Below are 25,535 nucleotides of genomic sequence, written 5' to 3'. Positions count from 1 at the left end.
AATCATCATGGCAGTGCTTACATTTTCACTGTGAGATATATAATTTACTAATAAATTCAGTGCAGTATTTAAAATTAAATATAAAAAGAAAATTAAATATAAAAAAAATAAAAAATAAAATTCATATTATAGTACTAGATCTGGTACTAATTTGAAAGTTTTTAAATTTGTACTATAATATTATGAAATATATAATTTACCAATATATGAAGAGCAGTATTTAAAATTAATACAAAAAAAAAAAAAAAAGAAATTTCATTCAAATAAAAGATAAGATTTCAATTAAGATGACAGCATTAAACGTAAACATACTTTTAGCCTGATTTGTGAATGAATTGTTCTTTTGAATCGGTACTTTTCAATGAACCACTATTACTCACTAAAAACATGTTAGAAAAGTTAGGAAATGGCTGTCACATTACTGAAACATGTAGTTAAGTTAGTAGCACCGCTACTTTTATCTAGCTACTCCCAACTCTAAAGCCCTATAGTGTGATTTAAAAACATTTATGCAGCGTAGCCCCACTGTTAAATGTTTAATGCATCCCACCATGAATTCAGATACAATTACGGATGCATATCATTAGTGTGAAAGGACCGGGCCGGAGTGAATTGGATTAAGGTTCACAGCTGTGGTTTCCTAAATAAAACTCAGCTGAGGAGGAACAAAAGAGATTAGCAGCTAAAAGCCACTGGAGCCGCTAAAGACTCCTGAGAGTCTGTGTCACGGAGGATGATCCTGACCCTTGGGCAGGGTCACTGACCGCAGACCACTGATACTGACCGGGGAGGGGTCTCAGGCAGAACAGACACAAACACTTGTGCCCATCTATTGAGAAAATATACTCATGCATACACAAGCAGACAGTCTGGAAGCTCAACAACCCAAGACGGCTTTTTAAAGCCCTAGTGAAGGACGAGCTCCAAAGATACCCTACGACATGTTTTTCTTTATTACTAGGCAGAATAATTGTATTCCGATAATTTATTCTAGAAATTATGGAGCTTCTAAAATCATGTCCACTCTAAGATTATCTCAATCTTGGAGTGTAAACGCTAGAGGAGCAATAGAAAGTGAGTGATAAGGGTGAACGGCAGAAGTCAAATGAAGAGCTCAGCCTTTGAAAATGTCTATTTCTTTGAGCGTCTCTCTGATGGAGGCCTGTGATGCAGCTCGCTCTCTGAGCCCACTCTCCAATGGAGTGCTGATAGGGGCCAGAGACGCAGCTCCACCTGTGAGCCCACTCTTGATTACACTGCTGATAGGCGACAGTAGATGTGCCCTTATCTTCACAGACACACGACACCTGCTGCCTGACTGACTGATTGAGGACAGGAGAGGAGTATTCATATCTCTGTGACAGCACTTGGTAAAGTTCACAAATAACAACAGATACAGCATAACCCGAACCACGATGACAAACCCTACCAGGCTACAATGGCCACTATTCATCTGATCATTCATCTACTTTTGTTTTTGTTTTTTAGTTTGAGGCCACTTTGGGTGAATCACAGTTAGCATACTACAGTATAGTCTACAAAATAAGCAAAATTTGTATTATTGCTTCCCAAACATAGTACTAGTTACAGACAAACTAATCAGATGATATATGGACCAATTAACTAGGTAATATTTTGACTGACAACTGTGCATTATGAACGTACATTTTAGGGTGTCAAATAATTTTTTGTGAATTTCTCAATATTATGTAAACCAAGTGTTTACTTTGAATTTAAATAGGCTTAAATTAGTTAATGCAATAGCTAACATGAAATAATGTACATTAAATTTATTAAATCTCTATTTTTAAATTGAAATAAAGGTAAAATAATTAAATAAATATTAAATTTAAAAAAAGAAAACTGAAACGTTGCTTTGGCCATTAACTGAAACAAGATTAAAGGCACAATATGTAAGATTTTTGGATTAAAATATCCAAAAACCACTAGAGCAGTGTTATATAGTTTGTTAACTTGTGTACTTGCATTATCCCAAATGTTTCCAAGAATGTTTAAATCCAGAGAGAAATAAGCAATTTTAACCAGGACATGGACTGTGTCCGTGCGTCGGCTATCAATGACATCATACTCGCGTTACCCTCGATTTCCGGTTTTATTTTGTAGAAACCATGGAACACCAAGAGACACTTTAATATATTCTGTGTTTTATTAGACAGGTTTGGATACATTCATCGACAGAAAACGAATCATGTTTTTTAGCTCAACACAGTGAGTCTTATTGTTTCAATCCCGTTTTCTGAATTTACCTGCGAGTACCATGTTTTACCATGCCTAATATCAGTCTAGCTTACTGCAGTGTGCTACAAGTGTATCATAGCAGCTGCCGAGTGAACGCACAGAGTAGCATTATAACACCTTTCAACAGACAAATGTATCTAATATGATAAAACAGCGCTGCTTTACCCCACATACACTTGATCGGAAGAAGCGGAAGCGGCGACTGCAGCATAATAAAAGTCCTGCTGCTCTCGAGACGTGTGTCGTGCTCATCTCTCATTAACAATCGCTCCAGCTGCCTCGTTCCGCTCAACATCACTCGGTCCTGCTCTGCTTCATACTACAGCCATGTTAATAATCTCATCCATGAACATGATTTCTGCCCGAGTCCCGTTGGATTCTTTTCCACCGGCTGAAGACACGAAGACAGCAACTCCCATGATTCAGCGAAATCAAGACGTCATCAAGCTACGCATTCGTTTTGAATAAGCGACCTCTAGTGGCGAAAATTTACATATAATGCCTTTAAGTTGAAATACTAAAAAACTACTACTAAAAGCTTAATAGAAATATTTAAAAACAAAATAAATAAATAAAAATAGTAAAAGCACATAAAATTACAAAAGCGTACACTAAAATTAAAATAAAAACTGAAAATATAAAAGCTAAAATATTAATAAATACTGTAGTGTATAAATAACAGATTTTTAATGCATTTATTAATCAATGTTAATTTGTACATATACCGTACTAATATATTCAACTAATATAAGTTGAATAAATTACGTATTATAAGCAAATGTATATTTATTAGGGCGTTAACGCATGCGATTAATTTTTTTCAGTTTAACGCATTAAAAATATTGAACACAATTACCGCAGAATCAATTTTTTCCATCATCCATTAAATCTGTACTGACACAAGACAAAGAGAAAATCACTCACTGCTCTTGACTTTTGTAGCTTTAATAAGGATTAATCTATATTTAATTTATAATTTGGCTGATATTGATTATTTTATTACATTTCTGTATATTTCCTATCTGTTAGATCACATATTTAAAATATACTGTCTTTATGTCTTTATGTTTCTACATTATTTGGAGATTAAATGTGAAATTATTACAATATAAAATATATTAAAAACTTTAATGTTAAGTGTGATTAATTGCGATTAATTACAGAAAAATATGTGATTAATTACTTAATTGTTTTGAATCAATTGACAGCACATATTTATATATTTATAGTAGTATATGTATGTATTTAATAACTTTTTCATTTTAAAAGGTTTTTATGAGAACTGTAAATCAGCACTGTATGTAGTTCTGTTGTGACATGCGCAGGTTTTGAGTGACTTTCATCATGGAAGCTCTCAGATGAATGGGCATTAGCGCTGACATTGACAGCCTTTACCTTGTGTGCAGCGCCGCCGTGGATGATGGACTTGATGAAGATGCCCAGGTCTTCTCCGGTCTCTCGGGACTTGTTACCCTTCAGACTGACCCCCAGACCAGCTGAGCCGGAGTCGTTCAAAGGAACTTCAAACATCAGCTGCTCTCGCCCGTCCTCAGCCAGCAGCGGACCTGACGGCTCTCCTTTCTGCAAATAACACAAACTTACGTCAGCATCTCAGCTAACTGATAAATTTGAGCATTTACTCCAGTGCAACATCTTGCCGCATTGACTAAAACTGTAAGTGGATTACTGGACATGCAATTTTTGCTTGCGTTTACAAACTACAAAATGACTGTCAGTGGTAATCGACATGTGTCACAGATGCCATCGATAGAGTTTAACTCGTATTGAACCAGGAACACTCCAATAAGATAATGGATGTGGTGAGATGAAGGTACACTAGTGTTTAAAAGGCCGGTATGATTAGTTAAAAAGTTTTTAATTGAAATCTCTATACTATACAGTAAAATTGCCATTTAAAGTAACTGTTTATTATTTGAATATATTTTAAAATGTAATTTATTCCTGTGATCAAAGCTGAATTTCCAGCATCATTACTCCAGTCTTCAGTGTCACATGATCCTTCAGAAATCATCTTAATATGCTGATTTGCTGCAAGCAACGATGATTATTATTTTTGAGAACAGTTGTGCTGCTTCATATTTTTTTTAATATACATTTAATTGATGAATAGAAAATTCAAAAGAACAGCATTTAATTGTAATCGAAATCTTTTGTAACATTATACATGTCTTTACTGTCACTTCTGATCAATTTAATGGATTAAAGGGGTCCTGATTAGGATTAGCACTTTAGCTTTAGTTAGTGTGCAATTTTGCTGTTTGAGAATGAATAACATCTGTCACGATGCTCAAAGTCCAATGCAAAGGGCGATATTTTCTTTTACAGAAATCACTTTTGGGCTGGGAGCAGCAGCTCATTTGCATTTAAAGGGACACACAAATAGGGGCAAATTTGACAAGCTATAATAAATGATCTGTGGGGTATTTTGAGCTGAAACTTCACAGACATATTCTGGAGACACCAGAGACTTATATTACATCTTGTAAAAGGGGCATTATCGGTCCCATTTAAAAGTATTAATTTCTTTAAAAAATATATATTTTATTTTAGTGATGGATAAAATAAAGGCAGATGTACACATGACCAAATGGACGAGGACGGAATAATGATGGATGAATATATAAAGTAGGGTTTGGACAGAATGAACGCATGTCTAATGGTGAAACACACTGGGGGTCGTTTGACTTGAACGTGAAAGGGTGAAAGCATGAGAATGTGCCAGACCAAAAGGAAACATAATAAGCTTTTGTCAGCGATTCATTCATGAGGGCGGGGGTTGGGGAACGACATCATTTAAGACTAATAACTCATTATTGAACACACTTACACACAACCACCCACACATTTCACCTCTCTTTTTGCTTTTTTTGTCTGCAAAACATCATATCAAAGAGATCAAGGGTGTCAGTGCCATGACCTTTGACCTGTTCTCTACATCATTTCCTTCTTCACTCCACTATCGTATCAATAAAACCTAGCAAAAAGGCCTAGAATAAAGTGTAATGGCTAAAAGCGGCCAAAATCCCTTTGGAAACCACATTAAATAACAGCATTAGCCTGTTGCTAAGCTGCTGTGGAAATGGGCCAGGGGAAAAAAGAAACAAAAATGACTTTGTAGAAGCACAAAGTTGGGCAAAAAGCATTAAGTAAGAGCTAACGATGAAAAATAGGAGGGCCAATGGGGCAAAGCTTCAAGTAGTCCTTTTAGCGTGTCCTTTTACTGATGATAATGTGTCGTACATGGCCTAAGGCGGACGACAAATCAGAGTTTTAGCACACAATAAAAGGCCTGTTTGTAAGTGAGGTCAAACTTTGGTCCCAGAGAGAATATCAGATTGTCTGATGTCTCCTCACACGAGGAGGGAGATGCCGCTTCGGTGGTCCTATCAACACACGAGACCCAGACTTCACATGAAGACCTCCTGAGGGCAAATACACACTCATATGCTCTCATACACACCATGTGATGAACTATTTTAACTGAAGTACGTGAGTAAAAGCTGGGAAAAGCGACACTGAAAAGGCGGCTCCATGTTGGGAATAAGTGGAGCGATGTAAACACAGCATCGACTCGACACATAAAACAGGCCTATGGGTAATGCAAATACAAAAAAACATATTTGGACAACTATATTTTAATTAAAATAATAATATTTGTATTAAATATGAACCTATACTATAAGTATGGGAAATATAAGTAATATTAACACTAATAACTAATATTAATAGGTTATTATATATTATACTAATATGAAGTACTATTTGTATTCATTAATATAAATATTAACTTATATTAATATTAATACATTTTATTAATATTAATACTTTAGTATTAAAGTATTAAAAACAATTAATATTGATATTAATTTAATATTAGGCTAATAGTAACTGATATAATAATAATAAATTAATAATAGTAATAATACATATCAAAATTAAACAATTATTAATATTATTGAACAAATGTAATTAATATCAACATTAGTAATTAGTATTAATATGAAATTATATATTATTCTAATAGGATTTGATTTTAGTATTAATAGTCAATCATATTAACTCATATTACATATGACAATACTATGAATTAATTTTAGTATTTAAAAACAATTAATATTGATATTCATTGGCAACATTAATACACATTATTATTATCAATATTATTTAATAAGTATTAACAAATTAATATTAGGCTAATAGTAACTGATATAATAATAAACATCAAAATTAAACAATTAATTATTAATAAACAAACATTATTAATATCAACATTAGTAATTAATATTAATATATTCTAATAGGACTTGATTTTAGTATTAATAGTCATTAATATTAACTCATCATATTAATATTAATAAACGTTAATATTAACAATTAATATTCATAATATTTTAGGAGAAACATCTGAGACAAAACTGATAATTAATGAAACATAACCGAGATATCCTGAGCTACAGCATTTTCCATTATTGGGAAAATACAGTGTGATACACACAGGATTTATGAGGAAGTCCTTGTGTCATTTACACAAAAATAATCCACGGGAAATGTGTTTAGATGCTTCTGGCTAGAAGTCAATGCACCTTAACCCAGATATTGAACTAAATTAGAATTGATGTCAGAAGGCCATCTGCTATTACATGAAAGCATCTACACTTTTTAAATTATAAAAAAAAAAAAACGTCCATTGGTTTTGGAAAGAAGTGGCCGTGACCCAAATAACAAATATAATTAAATAGGCCATGACAAAGCAGAACACATCCTGTGTGTGGGAAGAGCAGTTATTACTACGACCATCTCAAGGACATCTACATGCTCCACCAGCCCTGTGGCCGACCTCTCTTCCTCTGAGTACAACTGTGTGCAATGTGCTGTCTGACCCCTCCATCCTCACAGAAAACCTGTCTGAATCAAAGGGTGGAGAACGGCTCTAAAGTCTACACAGTGATTGTAAATTGGTTACAAAAATAAATATTCAGCTTTTACAACAAATATCCAATAGGAAAATTATGATATAGTGGTGGTATTAGATGCAATATAGCATGGTCCAAATAAAACAACTTCCATAAAGACTTGATTTTAGATCATTTATCTTGAATATAAGTGTACTTTGTCTAGTGGAATACACAAACATCACTAAATATAGTCATTTTATCATTCTATTAAATTCATTTTTGCAGTACATGCCCATGTCTAGTGGGCACAAAAAACTTAACATTACAATTTAATTTGATGTTTGGCTGATTTATTGCTGCTGGCTATCAGGTATAATTATTAAGCCGCTGAAGACTTTAATTCCACCTACCGCATTCATTTAATCTCAATGCACGTGACAAACTGACACAAATTTCAGGCCTGAAAATATAGAATGCGGTTGTTAAAGAAATTAAGGTTGTGGAGGAAAACATTCCAGGATTTTTCCATATAGTGGACTTCACTGGGGTTCAACGGGTTGAAGGTCCAAATTGTAGTTTCAGTGCAGCTTCAAAGGGCTCTACTTGATCCTAACCCGAGGAACAAGTGTCTTATCTAACAAAATGATCGGTCATTTTCTAAAAATAAAAAATAAAAATTACATACTTTTTAACCACAAATGCTCGTCTGGCACTGCTCTGCGATGTGTCACGCATTACGTAATCACTTTGGAAAGGTCACGCATGATGTACGCGGAAGTACTGATCCAGTGTCTACAAAGCGAACGTGCAAAGACTAAGTCGAACGGCATTTACAAAAAAAAAAAAAAAAAAAAATGATTGTGAAGTTGGAGAAAATGAGTTTTTCGCCCTACCGCGCTACTTCCGCTTACGTCATGCGTGACCTTTCCAACGTGATTACGTAATGTGTGGTGCATCGCAGAGCTAGTGCAAGACCCTTTGAAGCTGCATTGAAACTGCAATTTGGACCTTCAACCCATTGAACTCCAGTGAAGTCCACTATATGGGAAAAAAAAATCCCCAAAAACCTTAATTTTCAAATTCAAATGCATTCATATGCATATACACACGTATACACATTAGGGATGTGCCTGAAGCCAAATACTATGTTCGGAAAGGAAATGACATATTCTTCTAAACCCCTAAAGGGACATGGTGATGGGAGGAAAAAATATATTTCAATGCTTTTGCATTCTCTCGCAATTATAGTTGGGTTATTATAGTGTATATAATGTGTGGGTATCAGGGACCCGCTATCAATATCTATTGAAATGCTTTTGAATGCGTGCTCACGCGTACTCTGTGTATAGGTGGTGCTGACCACATATTTATCAGATAGATATTTGATGCTCAGGACCTGTAGAGCATCAAATCCTCCAAAATCATCCTGTCAGTCATCTCTCATTACTATCTTCATTTTCAAATGAAATCTGATGTAGCCTACTGTAATGTAACCAACTACCACAACAAGCCTAACCATGTCCCTTTAAAGGCTCTGTAGAATGCGTTACTCATTTTCCATGCCTTTCCGAATACGGATTTAGGCTTCAGGCACATCCCTAATACACATACACTAACAAAACATTACTAAAAATTACCATATTTTTGGGCATATACTATGGTATTCTTTCAAGTACCTTAGCCAATCAGAAATCTAGATCAGCTAAAAACCATCCTAAACTACCGTAAGATGATTTTAGCTGGATTTTCCAGCAGGGCCGGACGTTTTGGCGACACACTCCTGCATCCAGGATATCCAGTCACCAACACATCAGCAACATGACTAGATCCCAAAAGGGTTGATTCAGAAAAACAAGGCTTTAACTCTGTCAACGGTCTCTAAATACGAGTCACACCGACTGCTCCATCTCCAAACAGACACCATTCTAGCTGCTAACAGGATGGACATTTATGGTGTTGCACATTTCCTGTCTAAAGATCTGCTGGATTCTAGCAGACTGTTATAAAAGATGCTTTATTTTTGCTAATGAATGATCATTAGCCAAATGTGCCTTTCTGAATTAAGATGGTATATTTTGTGCTGACAGTGGATGGTTAAAGAAACTGACGAATGCTGTATGAAGGTGGGTGTTTCAGGTTTGGATGCATTCATTGGTTGGAATGAAATATAAATACACACACACACGCACACACACACTCAGACTCATATCCTCTAAAAAGGCAGATGGTGAAATCTACTCAACACTGTCATTATGTCTTTTCATACTCTTCCATTCTCTGAAAAAATATTTCTCCCGAGTGTGTCATTTTTCCTTTTGCCTGCCGTCGCATTTCTGCCATAATTTACCCTGGCTAAGCAGTGGCACAGCTAACCCACTTTGAATTTGAATAGGGTGGAAAAACGGAGGAGGTTTTTCTCCGTGAATAGATACTGCAGAGCAGCTCTTTATGACGTTTTTTTTTTTTTTGTGCCTAACAAGAATTAATGGTCCAATAATAGCCAGTGTCAATGACATACAGCTGCTGTTCTTCAACAGATCTGGGACAGCAGAGATTTAACAAAGTACAAAGCTAAATCCATAAATAAACCCCAAATTTAACAATAAAAATAATAACAATTCTCAGACATCTAATTGAGGAAGTAATTCATGAGAAAATGATTGACTAAGAACTATTATGAATTATTTGGCAGCCCACATATAACACAGGTGACCCGTTTAAACCTCAGGCCTTTGATAAGCAGACACTAGAGTGTAAATGAACTGAAGATAGACAGAGACACAATGAAGGGATGTGGACTTTCTTCCTGCGATGAGGGATCTAGTGGCGCCACAAGTGAGGTTTTACTCGTTGTTTGGATTGTAACGGTGTCTGATGTTTAGAAGAAAAATAAAGATGCTTTGAAAGGGGTCAGCGAAACAACACGCCCCACGTGTAACATCTGGGAAAAAAGATGGACCAGTGTTGGCACAAGGCTTCCTGTTAAACTGCTGTGTCGTGTACACAACTTCCTGTCACAAGCTGATTCGACAAATTCAGTATAAAAGAGGGGACTGCTGGGGTTATCATCCATTGGATAAAAAAATAAAAAAAATGATCAAGTATATATATATAGAGCATATTATATTATGCATCAAGCATATTATATTAGAGCTTTCAAACATTATGATCATGCTATCATTCATTCAAGTGCTATTAAACCATTAAAAAAATAACTTAAATCTGTACTGGCACGCTGTCTGTGAATCTCCAGTTTGTGTGACAGAAACATACGACTTGTGCGCACAGAAAGCCGCTTCAGGCAGCGTGCTTGAAAGGACAAAAAACACAATAGTATGCCAAAATCCCAGCTTTGTGAAGTATCTTCATAAGCAAAGCCTTAAATGACCGTAAAGAGCTGTGAGTACATCTGATGTGTCAGATCATGTGCTTCAGATCTTAAAGTGACAGCAGCCTAATAAACCTGCTGCTGTGATGTCTGTCATTAATGTTAATCAAAGATCAAAAGGCAAAGAGAAAAATCACAGTTTTTAATTCCGGAATCCGACTGTTGCACTCTATAATCTTACCAGTTCTCTGGGCAAAAACTCCTCTTGTCTTCCAACTATCATAGACACAGTCTCTCCCAGTTTGGTGCTCCGCAGCATAGCCACCAGTTCCTCTTGTGTGCGTCCTGTGATGTCCACTCCATTTACCTAGAGAAGGAGAGAAAGCTATTTCCTGTAACCGTCAAACAGAGAGCATAATTTTCATTTACACTTTGACGAGATGGAAAACATGTCAGTATTAATTCTGTCTCTTGGCCAGGTGCAATACAAGACAGACAAGTGGCCTAATTACATCAAATATGCATTCTGCATTCTGAAACAATATATTTAAATTGCATTTAAAACAATACCTTTTAAATGCATGACTGGTGGAGAAGGAATAGCATAATTTAATGTTCTATAAATAAGCTCTGATTTTGCCAGGTTGTGCTCTCATGATTGCATTGACGCAGGAAGCATGTAATACCTCCAGGATACGGTCTCCAGACTTGAGCCGCCCGTCTTTAACAGCAGCTCCGCGGGGCAGAATGCTCTTGACCATAATGGGTCCTGGACCATGAAGGGACGAGTCTCTGGTTACCACGGTGAAACCGAGGCCCTCCGTGCCTGCAGACAGAAGAAGGCCAGAAACATTAAGCATGTATTTAATGACCCAGTGAACCAAACAAATGGTCTTTTTACTGGTTGCATTTTCAACAGTGTGGAAAACAAAAGCCATGCTAACTTCTGAACATATTTTACTCTGCAGTATGATATAAAATAACATTCTTCAAAGGCTCCAGTAATAAAGAAAATGTGTTCGCATCTACACACAGCTAAACTCATTGTATTACCAATTTTCAATCCATGCTGAAAAAGTACATTATTGTTCCGCTTATATCCCTTCTACAAAGTCCTAAAGACTTACTAACATCCTAACGCTTTGTTCACAGTAAGAAACATCACTCTGAATTTTCGCCATGCAATGAGAACATTTTGCAAACTTAAATGAAAGATGTGTCATTCTGGTCATTTACAGTTTGATGTACAACATAAACTTCAAAAGACAAAACTGACAAAATAGATTGATTAGTTTTAATGTGAAAGGCTAAGTACGTTGACAGATATGAAAGAGAACCTTGATTTTATTAAAATGTTTATAATACAATGTCACATGCAAGTGTCTGACCATATATAAAGCCACAATATCAACTTTGACAACATGGTGTTTAATTATTTAAAAAATACAGTGTTTTTTCCATTTCCTGAAAAGTAGCGTTTTTGGAGGTTTCCGCCCGATAGAGGCCATTTAATGGCTTGTTAGAAAAATTAGAATTCTTGAATTCAAAGTTTGATAAGCATTAATTGTCAGTTTCTGTTACTAATACACTTCATAAAAGCCAACATCATCAGAGTGTCACTACTATCACTGAAATCTAGCAAGGTAGTGGATAACGGCAAAAATTGTATCAAGCTCATCCGATTCAAGATCAGGTCAAAAGGTCAACGGTACGCTGATGAAGGCTTTCAAGCACTCTGGACTGATAACCTGTGTTTAAGCTGTCGGTTTCTCTCTGTCTCCACCCCTGCACGTTGATAAATGTTTCCTTACGGGGATTAGACAGCTCTGCACTTTAATTTCACACGTGAACACATCTACAGGAGACGGGAGATGTAGAGAGCAGGATACAGGATGAGGAGAGAGAGAGAAACGGAGTGAAAGAAAAGAGATAGAAACAATGACAAAGGGTGTGGTCTGAAAAAAACATGATTAGAGGAAGTGGAAGCAGAAAAAAGATGGACGAGTGACTCTCACCAAACCGTGTCAGGGTCACATTTCAAAAACAATAAAATCAAGAGGCGAAATTTTTTTTTTTATATTTCATGTATAAGTATTACTATTTAGTTGTATTTATGTTGTGTAGTTGTTTAGGTGTATATATTGCATATATTTATTTTTTATATTTATTGCACAAGTATTAACATTAAGTTATTTTTTATTTACTGATTTACTGCATACATATTATATATATATATATATATATATATATATATATATATATATATATATATATATACATATATATATATTCATTGCATAACTTAATATTAAGTTATTTTTTATTTACTGCATATATATATATATATATATATATTCATTGCATAACTTAATATTTAGTTATCTTTCATATTTAATGCATTTATTCTAATATTTATTACATTCATAATTTTTTACTGCATTCACATTTTTATATTTTTAATTATTTTTATATTCATAATATAAATATTAGAAACATTTAATTTTTTACCATTTTAAAAAATACTAGTAAAAACATGGTTGGTTGGTTGGTTGGTTGGTTGGTTGGTGTTGGTTGGTTGGTTGGTTGGTTGGTTGGTTGGTTGGTGTTGGTTGGTGTTGGTTGGTTGGTTGGTTGGTGTTGGTTGGTTGGTTGGTTGATTGGTTGATTGGTTGGTTGGTTGGTGTTGGTTGGTTGGTTGATTGGTTGGTTGGTTGGTTGGTGTTGGTTGATTGGTTGGTGTTGGCTGGTTGGTGTTGGTTGGTTGATTGATTGATTGGTTGGTGGTGTTGGTTGGTTGGTTGGTTGGTTGGTTGGTGGTTGGCTGGTGTTGGTTGGTTGGCTGGTTGGCTGGTGTTGGTTGGTTGGTTGGTGTTGGTTGGTTGGTTGGTGTTGGTTGGTTGGTTGGTTGGTTGGTGTTGGTTGGTGTTGGTTGGTTGGTGTTGGTTGGTTGGTTGGTTGGTGTTGGTTGGTTGGTTGATTGGTTGGTTGGTTGGTGTTGGTTGGTTGGTTGATTGGTTGGTTGGTTGGTTGGTGTTGGTTGATTGGTTGGTGTTGGCTGGTTGGTGTTGGTTGGTTGATTGATTGATTGGTTGGTTGGTGTTGGTTGGTTGGTTGGTTGGTTGGTTGGTTGGTTGGCTGGTGTTTGTTGGTTGTGGTTGGTTGGTTGGTTGGTTGGCTGGCTGGTGTTCGTTGGTTGGTTGGTTGGCGTTGGTTGGTTGTAGTTGGTTGGTTGGTTGGTTGGCTGCCTGGTTGGTTGGTTGGTTGGTTGGTTGGCTGGCTAGCTGGGGTTGGTTGGCTGGTTGGCTGGTGTTGGCTGGTTGTGGTTGGTTGGTTGGTTAGCTGGCTGGTGTTCGTTGGTTGGTTGGCTGGTTGGCTGGTGTTGGTTGGTTGGTTGGCTGGCTGGTGTTCGTTGGTTGGTAGGTTGGTTGGCTAGCTGGTGTTCGTTGGTTGGTAGGTTGGTTGGTTGGTTGGTTGGTTGGTTGGTTAGCTGGCTGGTTGGTGTTGGTTGGTTGTGGTTGGTTGGTTGGTTGGCTGGCTGGCTGGTTGGTGTTGGTTGGTTGTGGTTGGTTGGTTGGTTGGCTGGTTGGCTGGTTGGTTGGTTGGTTGGCTGGTTGGTGTTGGTTGGTTGTAAAATCAGAAAAAGCAGCACACTACCAAATAGTATTATAATATATAAATACAATCTTCATCTTTAACACAATGTATTTAATAATCTTTTACACTGTTTTATTGTACTGGTACTGATATTGTGTTGGTTGATATATTGTGTTGGTAAAAAAAAAATGATGATATATTTCCTTGCAAACAAGCTTATTTGTCATTAAATGTCGCAATGTAAGTCTTAAATTTGTATGAATAAAATATAATTATATAATGAATAAAAGTAATTTATTATCTTTCCTTTGATTTTGGGGTGAAGTATGACCTGGACATGTTACTGACAGGTTTCATGAGACTCACAAAGAAATGCAATAAGAGAAGAAAGAAAAAAATGAGGCTTAAAGAATCATGCTACGATAGCGATTCCCTCGAGTCTCTCGTCTGATGGGGCACGTGAGATTATTGAAGCTGAGAATTGCTCTGTCTCTCTCACACATACACTTGAGGGAGAGATGTCATCGAGGATAGCGGCCAATTCAGCATACTAAAGATGGCAAATGATGAAATCTCAAGTCCCAGAAGAGCACCTGACATTAAAGTTTTAAACAATAGCAGCTGTCAATCAGTTGAGAGGAGCGATAAAGAGAGAGGTGAGAATAAAAGGAAGAAGAACAAGTACAGACATTGCTATGCGGCAGTTTTGACATGGGTTAAATCACAGGGCACATGACGGCACCTTCTGGTCAACTGGATGGAGTTTGACTAATCAAGCTTAAAATCAACATGAAATGGCATTCACAAGCCATTTTACTTCCACAATGTAGCATATTTTTGAGTAAAAAATGATATAGAAGAATGATTGTTACCTTTTTATTTCACCTGGGAATTTATCAGACTTGAAAAATGTGAAAAAAAATTTGATTTCACTTCCAGCTTACCTTTCTTCAAATCGATCTTCATTTTCTTCCCAGGCCTTTTGTTGATCATATCAACCGCCATGGCGAGGGCCGGGGTCTTTTTGGGGGCGGGGCTCTCACTACGATCTTTCAGGGTGGGTGATGCGCTGACAGGAGGAGAAGGCGTATGTCTGCGATGATTTGATTCAGCGGGGGGGTGTCTTGCAGGTCGAAGCTCCTCCTCCTTAAGGGGCGGGGTTTGTGAGGCAGGGGGCTCTGGAGATGGCGTTGATGCATTACTCGGACGCAGTTTATGGACCAAGAAAGGACTCTTGACTTTAGGGACCACAGTGGTTGGTTCGGTGTTGTTGAAAAGCTGCCCGATAAGGCTCTTTTCGTAGCGGAGCTTGTTGGCAACAGGAAGCACCTCCAAACGTACAGTGGAGGAGGACATGGCTTGGCGAAACACCTCCTGAGACCTGGAACATCAAGAGAGAAACCTTGTCTTACTGTTCTGTAGTGCACATTTGTAGAATATAAAGCCATTCCTTCGGTGCTTCAAAGATTCAGAAGAGCTCTAGACTCAACAACCTCCTTAATTAGCACCATTCAAGAGCTGTTTCGCTCAAGAACTTCCAGTGGGAATCACTTCTCAGCATTTCCATCTTTTTACATAACTCCCTGGAATTTACCCTGTCACTATAGACTAGTGTGATTATGTTAAAATAAGATAAAAAAGGTGGTGCATTGCAGATTTTATTACAGTTAAGCAACAGCTTATTTATTCCATATTGTGACTTACATCCAAGTGAAAAAGGTTATTGAAAGTGAAATAATTGAAGGGTGGGGAATATGGGTTGGCGATATGGTAAAGATATCACATCACATTTTTTTTTTTTTTTTTTAGAAAGGATCACGAACTTCTCACGAATTTGTTTCATGTTAGTTTTTCTTTTTCTTTTTTCAAACTCATTTTTTAATAGAAACAGCACGTCCTGACAGATATACCCCAAGAATAGCAAACAGGGGTGCAAATGCAAGAAACATTTAACAGAAATTAAAAAATTAAAAAAAAAAACAGATCTTCACATTTTTAAATCAAGAAAAGAAATGAGACAACAACACGGTAGATTTATAGGTATACATGTGATTGTATACACATGTCTACCCTCTCCAATGTGGTTTGTTAATCATTGTTGTGAAATATTCTTAAAATTGGGCTCCATCTTGCCTCAAAAATATTCAACTGAAGTCTGAACCACTGTAGTAACATGGACTATTTTAACGATGTCTTTACTACCTTTCTGGGCCTTGAATGTGGTAAATACCTAGCTGTCTATGGGAGGGTCAGAAAGCTCTCGGATTTCAACAAAAATATCTTAATTTGTGTTCAGAATATGAAAGAAAGTCTTACAGGTTTGGAATGACATAAGTCTGAGCAATTAATGACAGAATTTTCATTTTTGGGTGAACTATCCCTTTAACATTAATGACTGACAGTAGTAGGTTTATTAGGCTGCTGTCACTTTAAGACCTAATATACACATATGATACACATGGTAATAATAATATGAATGTGCACAAACTAGCACAATACTACAATCTCACTTCAAAGGTAGCTCGTGGAGACATTTTAATCATTCACAATTTGAAATCACAATATCGCACACCCCTAGTGGGGACACAATTCATGTTGCGTTAAATGTGTTGAGCAAACTTTTCAGAGTTCAGTTCAGGACGCCGCTGGAGAAGTAAATTTGACTTGCTTGGCTGCAGTCTTTTTTCTTTTGTACTTCAAAACCTTTAACTCTCTTACCCATTTCTCTAACTCTTCCTCTAATAGTGCTACTTCGTTTAATCTGTCACCCTTTTGAAGACTGTCCAATACCCTTGATGCCACTTAATAGGGCAATTCCACACTTGCGGCAAGAGAAGACCATTTTCTTTTGTTGTGTTAAAGTTACAGCACTAAAACTCTGCAAGAGAGGAAAGATAGATAGATAGATAGATAGATAGATAGATAGATAGATAGATAGATGATAGATAGATAGATAGATAGATAGATAGATAGATATGCCTGTTCGCAGGCATTCAACCACATGAGTGTCTACACTACGAAAGCAATCCGGTCGAATGCGCTGAAAGTGGTCGAAAGTGGCCGAAAGTGGTCAAGCTCAAAATGTTTTAAACCCCGTTTACACCTGCATTTAGCGTCGTCCACTCGTGATCCAATCGACCAAAACGTATCTTAATACCAAGTGGAAAACAGGGCCATAGATAGATAATGAGGACGACAAAAGGTTTGCACGCTATGAGCGTGTAGGACACAGAACAATCGCATGAAAGTGAAAATAATACAAAAGATGGATAATAAAAGAAGGGAATGAAGTAGAGAGAAAGAGAGGGGGTGGATGATTCGTAATCCACATGACGACAATGAAAGTGTGACAGATGAAAGAGTCAGACACTCACTGAGCGAAGGACTTGTCTATTAGCTCGATGTCATTGATCAGCACAATGCACTCGTCCTCTTGAAAGATCCTCTCTCGTTCAGAGCGGCTGTTCTCCTCGATGGATCGGATATGTAGACCCAGAGTCCTGATGACACATGCACAAACAGATTTCAGACAGGGCGTGATTTGAGATAAAAAAACGTATGATATTATTAGTTGTATATACAGTCAAACCAAAATTTATTCAGACACCTTGAACATTTCATTCATTAATACAGTTTATTCACTATAGTTTAAAAAAAAATGTTAATAAAATATGACAAGATCTCAGAGTTAAACTGTGTCAGAAAAAATTAATCTTAATTATGTCAGATAAAACTTACGCAAAACATGGTCAGGTCAAAGTGTCTAAATAATTTTTGGTTCCAAATTTTTATCAATTGTACTGGTAGTCCACTGTATGAAGAATTTTTGGGTATAATATGTCACAGTTTACTTTGTTTTGCTATCCTCACTTACATAAATGAACTATAGTGTCCTGCACACACTAGTAAAAATATACCAAAATTATCAAAAACGTCTGTATATTTTTTGGTTTGACTCGTATTGAACGAGTTACCCAAATGCTCTCAAGTTGAGCATAGCATAGCATAGCATAGCATAGCATAGCATAAAATAAAATAAAATAAAATAAAATAAAATAAAATAAAATAAAAAATAGAAAAATAGTAAATCTTCCTGGACATATGTCCAGTATTTACCACGGAAAGTGTAGGATAATCTCATCTGGTGAAATATGGAATGACACACCGGGAACAGGGTTTTAACGCTTTTTTCTGATTTTGTTTTAATGACTTTAATGAAAATATCAATCATATTCTAGGAACTTTCTCTGAATTAGCTCTCAATATTAGCAGAACAATACAAAAGACTTCTCTACTCAACCATTTCAATGATCAATTCTGTTTCTACTGGAAAAATGAAGTAAATACAGGATTTAATTTGCTGTTACTTCCTTTAAGACTTTGGGGTTTCCTTTGAGATACAACCCAAAGAGTAGTTCACCAGTTCACCGGACAGGTTTGACCACCTACAGAGAGAGGGTCTATTTCCATCCGGAGCTCAACAGGGCGCACAGACCCCAACAACAGGAAACATGTCACCGTCCACCCAGGGAGGACTTCCTGTCATGCAGCACGTGTGTGTCCTTGCCCTGAGCACTTAACTTTTGACCTGTTCATGCAGTCTGAAAGAGCCATTCACCTAGCTACTTCCTGTAAGTGTGTGATAATGGGTGAATATGAATAGGACACTGCTGACTAACTATACTGAAACTGAGTAATGCATGCATGTCCTAGATAGTATTTATAATAACTACAATACGCAATATTTATGTAATATTATCTGAATATTACATGGCTTCGAAATATAATCCAGAAATCTGTAAGCGTTACATGTCACAATGTTTTGGGGTCAGAATTTCTACAACAGTGCACCTCAAAGCGGTCCATTATCATATTATCAGTGTGTGTGTGTGTGTGTGTGTGTGTGTGTGTGTGTGTGTGTGTGTGTGTGTGTGTGTGTGTGTGTTAGTTACCTTCCACTCAGTGAGGAGCAGTATGATATGACTTTGATTCCCAGAGGCCCGAGGTCTCCAGAAATCTCCACCGTCCGTGTGAGACTGCTGCAGTAAGGAAAACACAATGGTCCCGGTGGTTAGTGGTTACATTTTTCTTGCCAGAAAAAAAGGAAAACAACTTCAACAAACTGAAAAATATATTTTGGAAGTGGAAACTTTCAGTGGAATGCAATTACATTAGCAGAACAACAGTCACATGTCAAAATGACAAGCCAAATAACCATTACGGTAGGAACTGTCTTGGATATCAATGGAGTACTCCCCCTGTTACCTGCATCATTTCCTCAGGTCGAGAGCTCTCGAAAAGTCTGTAGCATTATAGCATTCAATCTGTCTCCTCTGAGCGAGCACTTACATTGAAACACAAACAAATACACATAGAATACACTAGATTTTCACATATACTAAAGTAAATCTGAGTGGTGCTTGCCCATGCAAAACATACCACAATACTTTGAGATGGATGGATGGATGGATGGATGGATGGATGGACGGACGGATGGACGGACGATCAGTGGTCTCAAACTCAATTTCTGGAGGGCCACAGCCTTGCAGAGTTTAGCTTCAACCAGCTCAAACTCACACCTGCTTGGAAGTTTCTAGTAATCCTGACGACATTGATTAGCTGGATCAGGTGTGTTTAATTAGGGTTGGAGCAAAACTGTGCAGGGCTGGATGACCACATGGATGGATGGGTAGGTTGGTGGATGGATGGATGGATGGATGGATGGATGGGTAGGTTGGTTGGTGGATGGATGGATGGGTAGGTTGGTGGATGGATGGATGGATGGATGGATGGATGAATAGATAGGTTGGTTGATGGATGGATGGATGGATGGATACTAAAGTAAATCTGAGTGGTGTTTGCCCATGAAAAACACGCCGCCACCACAACACTTTGATATTTCGGATGGATGGATGGATGGATGGAAGGAATGTTGAGGTACGATGAGGTAGTTAGGAAATCAGTCATAGGAATTAGACATATATATGTAAACTATATGTAAGTATATGTAAACTGTGTGTTTACATGGCTTTTAAAAATGGCGGGTACCGGTGTTTCAAATGGCATGCGTTCAACGTTCCTTTAACTAAAATCCCAGTTCCCAGTACTGTCATGGTAGTAACGCATGTTAAGTATATGAAACACACATTTGCAATGCATTGGACCAGCATCTGCATCTGTGTACTTGCGGTAGAGTACGTTTCTGGCCTACAGCAGTCAGTGCATTTAAGACACAAACAAAAAAGCAAAAGTATTCACCAGCTACTTTGTACTCTTGACGACACACGCAGCAAATCCATTTGCTGTTTATGTCCTGCGGGACGACATTAATGACCAAACAAATGAGCCGAAAGCCAGCGGAGTCACTGCCATTCAGTGTGTCTGAGATGAGAGCTGGAGGCAAAGGTGTCTACCTGCATCTCTCACCACAATAAAGACAGAACAGAGGAAAGGAAAGGATGAGAGGAAGAGAGAGGAGGATGTGAACTCTTCCATCTTTGTCAAAAAGATTCTGGGAGATTCAGACAAGCAAAACAATCACAGTTACTTACTAACTGAAATGTTTTATCATATTAAAGGGGTCCTTGATTATGATTTCACTTTTTTAACTTTAGTTAGTGTGTAATGTTGCTGTTTGATCATAAACAACATCTGCAAAGCTGCGACGCTCAAAGTTCAATGCAAAGGGAGATATTTTCTTTTACAGAAATTGCTTTTTAAGGACTATAATGAGCTTTTTTCTGGGTTGGTGACATCACAAACCCCAAAATTTACATAAACCCCACGAGAACACACAACAAAGGGGGTGAGGCCATGTTGGGCTGCTTTAGAGAAGAGGAAGAGTTGTTGTAGTAGAGTGTTGTTGCCATGACGTCATTTTACACCGAACTGCTTCACAAACGAGGGTGATACCTATATCAGTGTCCGACTCCGGTTTAAACAATGTAAGGCTTACTGACAATCCTCATTTTGGCTGCGTAAGATTCTCCAGCTTTGTTGTTGTTGAGCAACCAAAGCACGAGCTGTTAAAGCTCCGCCCTCTTCTGGAAAGGGGGCTGGGAGCAGCAGCTCATTTGCATTTAAAGGGACACACAAAAACTGTGTGTATTTGCTCACACCCAAAAAGGGCAAATTTGACAAGCTATAATAAATGATCTGTGGGGTATTTTGAGCTGAAACTTCACAGACACATTCTGGGGATACCAGAGACTTATATTACATCTTGCAAAAGGGGCATTATCGGTCCCATTTAAAATAACTGGTTTCTATTGTAAAATATTTTAAAATGTAATTTATTCCTGCGATGGCAATGCAGATTCTTCAGCAAGCGTAACTCTAGTCTCACATGAACCTTAAGAAGTCATTCTAATATGCTAATTTGGTGCTCAAGAAACATTTCTTATTATCAATGTTAAAAATAGTTAATATTTTTTGTGAAAATTATGATGCACTGTTTACTCAAGATTCTCTAATGAATAGAATGTTCAAAAGAACAGCATTTATATGAAACAGAAATCTTTTGTAATAATTTTAAAATGTCTTTACTCACACTTTTGATCAATTTTATGCATCTTTCCTGTATATAACTAATAATTACATTAATTCTGACATTGCATGAGCACAGCACCAGATATCCTTGAACACAGATATTTAGCTTTATTCTTTATTCTGAGTTACATCTGAATTTCAGATACACTGGCCCCTAAACATCATGTAAAAAACAAAAACTGGTCAGACAGGACATTCTAGTATAAGTGGCCGCCATAATAACCTACTATGTGACTCATACCATGTGACTGTAGTTACAGATTATTGTCATCAATGACATCAATGACATAATGACATCAAATCAGGAAACATTTCTTCCACACATCTTGATCTGCAGAGTGCATCACCACAAAAATAACACATCCTCTCCCTCCATTTGCATTCTTCCCAAAATAAAAAACCTCCTCTGCCAATTTGCATGTGCCCAGTGTGGCGCGGAGCATCCATGAATTTACATGAATAAAAACTGAGAGTGGCAGCAGCTCATCAAACAGATACAGAGCTTATTACTGTTCACACACCACAACAGCACGACACACAGAGAGTGTGTTTGTGTGCGCAGAGAAAGTGTCAGAGAGGGGAAAACATTTCCTCTATTCCTGTCATCAATTTCAGGATAAAAGAAAAAAAAAAAAAAACACTTTATGAAATACTTTCACACCACAATTCCATAAATTATCTGAAAAAGAAATGAAAGAACAATCTCACATTTGAATGACACAGTCTCAGAAACTCATATATAAATTACCTATATATTTATATACCTATATAAATTACCTAATTTGATGCAAATAAAACTGAGACTGTGATCAAGGGAGCAAAGTACGGACTATCCAATTATATTTTCCACAACTTATGTCCAATAGAAATTTGTGGAAAGACAATATGCTCAAAATGATCAACACTAGTAGTCCACCACATCCTCATTTTCATTTTCCTCAAATTAAATGGCATCTTTTGCAACTTTACTCAGTGCATCAACCCAACTTGTGCGGTTTAGCTTTGGTCTGCAACTGTCCATGTCCAGATGAAAATAATAACATTAATATGAAGACTAGAACCTCAAAGTTTAATAACTATTTATCAGGAATGGGAAATGATTTTATCTCATAGATACAGAGAACTTAAATAAGCACTCTTATTAAAACTTGATTGAATACCAGATGGACCTCAGGGGCTTCAGCTGAGGTGATGCGGTACTGTAAACCACTTCAATGTTTAATGAGCTGTAAAAGTGTGTGTGTGTGTGTGTGTGTGTGTGTGTGTGTGTGTGTGTGTGTGTGTGTGTATCAGTAATGCTGATTGACAGAGGCACTGAAGAGAGGCGAGAGATAAACTTCATCCCTCTCTCAGGGAGAAGAGATGAGGTCACATGACCTGTGATAAGAGGTACGACTGGAGAAAACGTGATGCAAGTCTCCCATTCTGTGACTATGGCAACAAGTGTACATATTAATGACGATATACACACATAAGCTCTTGTGCTACTCTGAAATACTGAATCTGTGTCCTGCTGTACGCATTCAAATTAAATCATCTACTGAAATCGCAACACTCAGAGGAGTCGATGTTGTTTCCATTATTTTAGCTTGACAAGGATTTTAGTAAGAAAAGCTGCTTCTAGATAAGCAATAAATTATATAAAATAAAATAATAAAATCTGTTGAAGTTGATTACTAATAGTGTATATGTATAAGCAGCATATATTTATGCATTCAAATAAATATAAATATTTATAAATACAATGTATATAAAATGTATAATGTAATTATATTTAAAAAATAAATGAAACAGTAACTATTTTTGTATTTAAATAAATTAAAATATTTATTAAAAAAAGTGAATAAATTTAAATAATTATATTTAAATAAACATGTCAAAAACTAAAATATATGTAAAAACAAATTATGTATCTTTTATTTTTAATATTACTATTTTAAATATTACATTTAAATATGTAATATTTAAATAAATATAAATAAATGTATAAATAAAATGTAAATATATTTAAATAAATATATCTAAAATAAAGTTACTGATCAATGTCAATATTTATATATTTTTAAAACTTATATTTATTAAAACAATTATGAATAAAATAATTAAACATATATAAATAAGTACATACAAAATGTGGCAACAAACATCATGTTCAATACACACTAGGGCCACACAAACACACTGAAACAACCTTAATCTGACAACAAAGAACTATCACAAAACAAAGACCCAAATTAATCTCAGAGTAGAGAGCTGCTCGCACTAATCACTGAATTCATATGATTTCAACCCCATGATTTATGAATGTAGATACACAATCATATACTATATACAGTACAAGCATTCATAAAGTCCCTCACCTTAAGTTGACTTGTCCATTCCTGGAGTTTGGGACGTCCACCTTGGGTTTGTCCATGGCTCCTCCCTTCACAGTCGTTGCATGACCGACTCCCTGTCAACACAAAAATACACTCATGGAGACTTCAGTTTCTCTAGAGGACCCAAAACAACGACACCATGCTTCAACATTCCCTATTGAGCAAGATGCCAAAGTGCCCCAACAGTTCGCCATTGAAAAACTGTAATTGCGTCCTTTCCGTCTGTCTCTCTCTATCGGTCTGTTCTCATCCACTGCTTACCTTTCACTACTTTTTAAGTGATTAATATCTCATCTTTGGAAAATGATCAAAACAGATAAAATGCAAATGAACAAAATAAATACACAACGACGAGGAAAAAACAAAGGGATGCACCATGAAAGTGAATGTCCACTTTCCTCACAGTGGAGCCGTAGCTAATGGTTGTCCAGAACGCACCCTGTACTCCACCCAAGACACACACACACAAACACATGGGACCCCCCTCCTCATGGGATGCATCAAACACACAAAAAGTGACCTAGATTATATGAGTAGAGAGCGATTATCCCCCCGCTAGGCCACATGCTCCTGAGGGCCACAGAAGCAGTGGGGCTATTGTTAATGTGCATCTCCCATCTTTATTGAGTGCACACTGGTCACATGAGGACAACAACAGGGATAGAGAGAGTTTAATGGAGAGATGGGTGGTTGACATAACCTTTCTGAAAAGAAAAAGCACAAACATTTACAAAAAAAAACAAACTATAATGACATTTTGAACACTGACAATAATAAAAAATGTTTCTTGAGCAGCAAATCAGCATATTAGAATGATTTCTTAAGGATGTAACAGCAAAAATATTGGTTATCGTATCAGTTGATTAGCTGTAAAATATTATTTTTCAGTATCTGTGATCAATAACAGCTGATCACAGCCTCAAACTTTATGAACTGCAACAGATTAATTTGTAATACACAAAAATACATAATACATGGCTCCAGACTGTGACCAAAATGGTTGCATATGCAACCATTTTTTGATAATATGAGAGTTAAAATTTGACGTGGTTGCATTTGTGCGAGTGGTCACGCACTCAATCAGCGTCTGCCTACCTTGCTTTTAAATCGCTAATTCGAAAGTAAAATGCGCACGGCCGCACGGGCATTGATAACAGTGCGGAGCAGAGCAAGCATTTTCAATTCATAATGATGTGTGTCCACTGACGCAGAGCGAGCGTTTACATTTCATTCATATGGAAGCTTAATTTCCATAGGAATTAATTGAAAACACTCGCTCTGCTCCGCACCGTTATCAACGGCCATGCGGCCATGCGCATTTTACTTTCGCTTTCAAATTAGTGCCAATTTGGGGGCGGCAATTACTTGAATGGTGGGTTTATTTTTATTCTTAATGAAAAAACACAACAACAAAACAGAACAATGACAAACTCACTCAAATAGGCGCTTTTACATTTCTACTTGAAACCAAATTTTCCGTCATCGTCTTGTCAGTCAGCTCCTCACTCTCGT

The 25,535-nt window shown here is 36.8% G+C and overlaps 1 protein-coding gene across 2 annotated transcripts in view; it reads right to left on the bottom strand.

The window, feature by feature from the left end:
• The window catches only part of pard3ba (par-3 family cell polarity regulator beta a), a 166,673-nt gene that overhangs the window by 89,624 nt on the left and 51,514 nt on the right, over positions 1-25,535 (bottom strand). For both annotated transcript variants that reach the window (XM_051897448.1, XM_051897457.1), the window contains exons 5-11: positions 24,006-24,097; positions 19,050-19,136; positions 17,472-17,597; positions 15,042-15,478; positions 11,190-11,329; positions 10,745-10,870; positions 3,655-3,840 (exon numbers count right to left, since the gene is read on the bottom strand). In XM_051897448.1, the coding sequence (XP_051753408.1) occupies positions 3,655-3,840; positions 10,745-10,870; positions 11,190-11,329; positions 15,042-15,478; positions 17,472-17,597; positions 19,050-19,136; positions 24,006-24,097 (1,194 nt within the window). The remainder of the gene's footprint in view (positions 1-3,654; positions 3,841-10,744; positions 10,871-11,189; positions 11,330-15,041; positions 15,479-17,471; positions 17,598-19,049; positions 19,137-24,005; positions 24,098-25,535) is intronic.

This window comes from Ctenopharyngodon idella, chromosome 1, assembly GCF_019924925.1.
Source record: "Ctenopharyngodon idella isolate HZGC_01 chromosome 1, HZGC01, whole genome shotgun sequence".
In the NCBI taxonomy this organism is placed as follows: Eukaryota; Metazoa; Chordata; class Actinopteri; order Cypriniformes; family Xenocyprididae; genus Ctenopharyngodon; species Ctenopharyngodon idella.
This window is presented reverse-complemented; position numbering and strand designations above follow the sequence as displayed.